Source organism: Monoraphidium neglectum (genome assembly GCF_000611645.1).
Source record: "Monoraphidium neglectum strain SAG 48.87 unplaced genomic scaffold scaffold01065, whole genome shotgun sequence".
Classification (NCBI taxonomy): domain Eukaryota; kingdom Viridiplantae; phylum Chlorophyta; class Chlorophyceae; order Sphaeropleales; family Selenastraceae; genus Monoraphidium; species Monoraphidium neglectum.
The window spans coordinates 1-5,163 of record NW_014012563.1 but is presented as its reverse complement, the minus strand read 5'-3'; the positions used below and the strand labels follow the sequence as shown (position 1 = coordinate 5,163).

General features: G+C 64.4%; 1 protein-coding gene across 1 annotated transcript in view; it reads left to right on the top strand.

Annotated features, from left to right (window-relative positions):
• Positions 1 to 4,461, top strand: part of MNEG_6515 (cytochrome P450) — a gene marked incomplete at both ends in the record, with an annotated part of 5,044 nt that extends 583 nt beyond the window's left edge. The window contains 10 exons of the mRNA XM_014045008.1: positions 173 to 309; positions 754 to 822; positions 1,310 to 1,401; positions 1,677 to 1,794; positions 2,175 to 2,237; positions 2,548 to 2,637; positions 3,033 to 3,179; positions 3,514 to 3,778; positions 4,022 to 4,092; positions 4,339 to 4,461. Of these exons, the coding sequence (XP_013900462.1) occupies positions 173 to 309; positions 754 to 822; positions 1,310 to 1,401; positions 1,677 to 1,794; positions 2,175 to 2,237; positions 2,548 to 2,637; positions 3,033 to 3,179; positions 3,514 to 3,778; positions 4,022 to 4,092; positions 4,339 to 4,461 (1,175 nt within the window). The remainder of the gene's footprint in view (positions 1 to 172; positions 310 to 753; positions 823 to 1,309; positions 1,402 to 1,676; positions 1,795 to 2,174; positions 2,238 to 2,547; positions 2,638 to 3,032; positions 3,180 to 3,513; positions 3,779 to 4,021; positions 4,093 to 4,338) is intronic.
• Positions 4,462 to 5,163: the final 702 nt, after the last annotated feature.

The following is a 5,163-nucleotide window of genomic DNA, read 5'->3' as shown; positions in this document are numbered from 1 at the left end:
CACACACACACACACACACACACACACACACACACACACACACACACACACACACACACATACACACACACACGCACGCACGCACGCACGCCACACGCACGCACGCACGCACGCACGCACACACACACACACGCACACACACCGCCCGTTGCCCGCACGCCAACCCAACCAGGTCCCTTTGCGCCGCCCATCCTGGGCAACCTGCCCGGCCTTGCTCGCCACAGCGGGGGCCTCCATGAGTACCTGGACGACTGCCGCCGCAAGTACGGCCGCCTGTTCAAGGCGCGTGACCATTGGGATTCCGATATTGTCGTGAACATGTTGGAATCAGAGTGACCCCTGGGTCATTGGTTGTGTCGTTTTTTGCGAGACCTCAGGACCGGCACAAGTGATAGCGGTTGGCTCCTCGCTCTCTGCAGCAGCGGGCGGGGTGCCGCCGCGGCCGGCAGTGCGTGCAGGCGGATTGCCCGGGGGCCCTGGGGATTGATCTCCTTGCGTGCCCGTCTGGGCCTGCGCGCCTGCAAGCGCCCCAAGGGGGGACATGGGGTTTGGGGTTGATGGTTTGACCCGAAAACCTCAACCCACGATGGGCTTGCTGGGACATAGATGCTCTTTGCGACCCTGGGGGCTGGTTTGCCGTCACCATCCCTCAAGCACGGAGGCGCCTCAGCGCCACGCTGCCGCTCATCGCAACGCTGAGGCTCGCGTCATGCACGCGCGAACGCTCGCGCACGTCGCCCGCACAAACGCCAGGTGTACCTGGGCAGCCGGATGTTCATCATCGTGGCCGACCCCGACATGGCGCGCCGGGTTCAGTACAAGGTGAGGGGCGCGGCGTGAATTGGAGCGCGAGCACAGCGCGAGGACAAGGGGGCGCCCAACAGTGCCAGGGCCTACATCAAGAAAGTTGGGCGGCAGGTGCTGCTCTGCCACTTGCTGGCCACCTCACGGGGCCGCTACTACTGCTGGGTGCCTGGGGGTACGTGTGCTCCCTTACTTTGGACAAGCCAACATTGCTCATGGCTTGCTGGCTCGGCCAACCGTCATCGCCGGGCCCTTGTCTTCCCTCCGTCCATGCACATGCAACAGCATCAATGTTCCTGACGGGCCATGGACCTCTCACATTGGTGCTTATGCATATATGCACGCGCGCGTGTGCACGCGCGCACACACGCACGCACGCATACGCACTCATGCACATGCTCGCGCGCGCGTGCACGCACGCATGTGCGTGCGCGCACGCGCGCGCGCACACACACACACACACACACACACATGCTTCTTCTGCTTCATGCATATTTCCTCACAGCTCCTGAACCACGACAAGGCGATAGGCGTGCAGCTGACCTCTGACAAGAAGGCGGCAGACCCCTCCGCCTCGAGAGGCCTCTTCGTTGCCAGGTGGGCCCAGCGCTGCCCATCCCGGGAGGGCGCAACGAACAGGGTTGCGCGCGGCAATCCGCTACACTGCACCGACGCTCGACCCGCCGTTTATCCCTGATGGCACGTGCGTCGCAGCGACCTCTGGCCGCATCTGCGCGTGCAGCCACTCCTTGCCCACGCCCTGCCGCCGCACGCAAACCCCGCGTCCATCGGTCGTCGCCGAAGCAACCAGCTCCGCCCTTCGCGCCTCCCGTCCACCCCTGCCCTCCCTGACCGGCGCGTCGCCCGCGAAGGGACGACGAGTGGCGCGCGCTGCGCATGGCGTGGCAGCCGGCGTTCTCGTCCGCATCCCTGGAGGGATACACTGCCCTGATGGACGGCTGCGCCCTCAAGCTGTGCGACGTGCTGCAGGTGCGAGGGGGCCGGCGGCGAGCTGCCCCGAGGATCGATGTATGCGTGCATAAATCCGTGTGCTGATTGGGGGCGAAGCCCAATCATCAGTCCAGCCCTACAAGGCGAACGATGCAGCATGCTCGCGGCTTCTCACTTGCCGTGCTGCGCATGTAAGATTCTTGCCTTGGGTGCAGGGGCCTGCCCGCCGCACACGCGTCCGAAGCCCTGTCCTGTATCCATCAACGACCTCTGCGGACATGGCCTATGCGCTTGGCTCTTGCGCCCCTGCCCGGCGTCTGCATGCAGCTTGAGGCGCTGGCGAGCTGGGGGTGCGCGACGTCTCCCTAGTTTGTGCCCAAAGCCGCTCACGAAACACCTCGCACCCCCACTCTGTGCAGGGCGCTGCTGACAAGGGCCGGGTGGTGGACGTGTGGCGCGAGGTCGGGAGGATGACGCTGTCGGTGGGTGCCTCCGCTGACCGTCAGTCTCACAACGCTGTCCGTGTGATCAGCTGCATGAGGGTCCTCATTATTGCACTGAGACGTCCACAGACCGGATGCATGCTTGCTTGATGCACAGCAGCATTGCCGCCTGCCCTCCGCCCATGGCATGGTGCCCACAGAGTGCCAACCACGCTTGGTTTGGCGCCCTGGAGATCCAAAATGCATCGCCCTTTACCGCTGGCGGAGCACCCCTCTGCCTCGCTGCACTTCTCCTCCCAGCGCGCGATGCGCATCGCGCACACGCGCCGTGTACCCCCCCGCCCCCCAGGTGGTCGGCACTTGCGCGTACGGCGTCGACTTTCACACGATGAACAGTGCCCCACACGGCGCCATCGCCGACCCGGAGGCGCACGCTCTGGTGCGCTTGTTCACGCAGGCGGCAGGGTGATTGGCCGTTCAGCACGTGGGCAAATGCTCTTGTCGTCCCTTGTCACGTGATCCCTGCACCTGGTGCACAATGCGGCACCCATCCTTACTTGACTGCAATGTGCAATCTGCGTGTTGCAGGGCGGCCGAGGCCTGCCCCCGCCGGAGCGATGCCGTCATTCTCAATTGAGACCTCTTGCGCCCGCTGCTTATCCGCTGCAGCACCTTGATCCTGACCTCTGCCTCTCCCATTCTCAAAATTCAACTTCAAAACCCAACTAGGCGGGCGGGGTCGTCTGGATTTGTTGAAGAATTGGGGAATGCCAACCCCCAGCCCTGCAAACACCCACACGACTCTTAGACTCCCTGCCTCAATCCCCCAACCAGGTGACTGCGGTGCAGCGCTTCTTCGCTAGCGGCCTGCTGTCCGGCACCACCTGGGGGCGGCTGCTGCTGCTGTTTCCAGACGCCAAAGGCCTGGTGCAGTGGCTGGCCGCTGCCATGCCAGATCAGGCCCTGAGAGACCTGACTGAGGTGCGCCCTGAGCGGTTTCTGTGCTTGGGCGCCAACGTTGCGCCTGAAATCCTGACGCGCTATCACGTGTTTGCTGTTTGTTCTCTTAGCATCACATTTTAAATGCAGCTACAAGGATGCCACAAGCGGGCGCAGGCAAGCAGCCATGCCAGCAGCCGCGCACACCGGGATGGTTGACCAGTCAGATTTGCGGCCTGGCACTGCGAATGCTAGGCCCCGCGCTGCTGGCAGGGCCACGGGGCTGGAAGCAGCCTCTTGCCCTTTGGTGGACCAAGCCCCTCTCACGCTTTGCCGCCTCCACAACCCACCAAACAACAACGCATAGGCCCGCCAGACGGTCGTCTCCACGAGCCGCAAGCTTGTCAACGCCTGGCGCGAGGCCAACGGCTGCCCTGCTAACGCTTCACGGGACGCACACGCGGCAGCCGGCGCGCAGCGGGGGCGGGGCGCCGGCGGCGTGAGCAAGCCTTCCGCGGCAGGCCGGGGAGCGAGGGGCATCGCGCCGGGCAGCTTCCTGGGTCTCATGCTGGACAATGCGCGGTCAACCAAGGAGTTTGATGACACAACGGTCATCGCTCAGAGCAACGGCTTCATCCTGGGTGCGCCCCACCCTCCACCCGATGAGCGGCGCTCATCTAACCTGTCCTCATGCGCAGGCAGCCCAGCGCCGGGCCGGACGCACGATGCCTGGCGCGGTGGTCAAGCGTGCGTGCACCCTCGACCGCCGCCCCAGGTCAACAGGAGGGCGCAAATCAGCGGGCCGCCCATAAGCGCATGCGTGCCGCATTCGCTGCTGAAGCCCACACACGCCCACGCCCCTCCACTTCTCCCTCAATCCCTAGCTGGCTACGAGACCACTGCCAACACATTGGCCTATGCGATTTGGGCCATATCAGCCCACCCCAGGGTGCAGGTGAACGTCGCAAGCGCCATGTCCCATCTCCCAGCATTTTCCTATTATCCCAGACCAGCTTTTCTCGTCGCAGCGGCAGGCGGTCGTTAGTAGCACACACCCCTACCTGTGACGTTTGCTGCATCGATGCAAGACAAAAACTTGCATTGCTCTGGCGCGAGGATCCTGCCGCCTGCTCTCCCCACTCTGCACACGCCACTCGAGCAATGCCATTCCCGTTTGCCTTGTGACCCCCCTTCCCCACAGGAGCGCGTGCTGGCGGAGGTCGACGCCTTCGGCCGCTGCCGCGACGTCACCCACGCGGACCTGCAGGGCGACGCCGCCTTCCCCTACCTGCAGGCCACCCTGAAGGAAACCATGCGCATGTGAGCGAGTTGCTGCACTGGCCCCCGTGCGCTCTGCCTGCTGGCACGGCCGCTGCGATCATCTTGACGTTTTCACCAGTACAATTGTGGCCGGACCGGCATGGGCCGCCTGCCTGCGGTGTCGGGTGCAAAGGGGGGCTGCAGTTATCGGGGGGTGGGGGGACGCCATTGCTTGGCAGGGTGTGTGACGGGCGGTGGCGTTTCGACGGTGCCCCGCAACACCCGGCGATGCGCAGGTTCCCCGCGGCGTCGATGACTCACCGTGACGTCACCAAGGAGGAGGGCTTTGAGCTCGAGTCTGGCATCAGGGTCCCCAAGGTGTGCCGGCACGGGGGCCGCTGCGGGTTGGGGCGGAGGCTTGGGGAATACATCAGGGCTGTGACGCAATTGTGCACGCAGGTGCTAGCTTGAGTCTTGCGACAACCACCAAGGCTGAGCCCAGCTGTCGGGCTTGCCTCTCGGTGTTTCAACAATGCCATGGGCACTGTTCGCATGCCTCACCCTGCATTTCAAGAAGGAGCTCCCACGACCCGCCAGCTGACCCCCTCGAAACATACCCCAAGCCAACCCCGTGAACCTCGCCGTTGCGTGCATTGTCCCTCCTGCGCTGCGCCGCAGGGTGTCCTGCTGCACACTGCGATGTGGTGCTACCAACGCGACGAGGCCTTCTGGCCGAGGCCGCTGGAGTTTATGCCGGAGCGCTTCC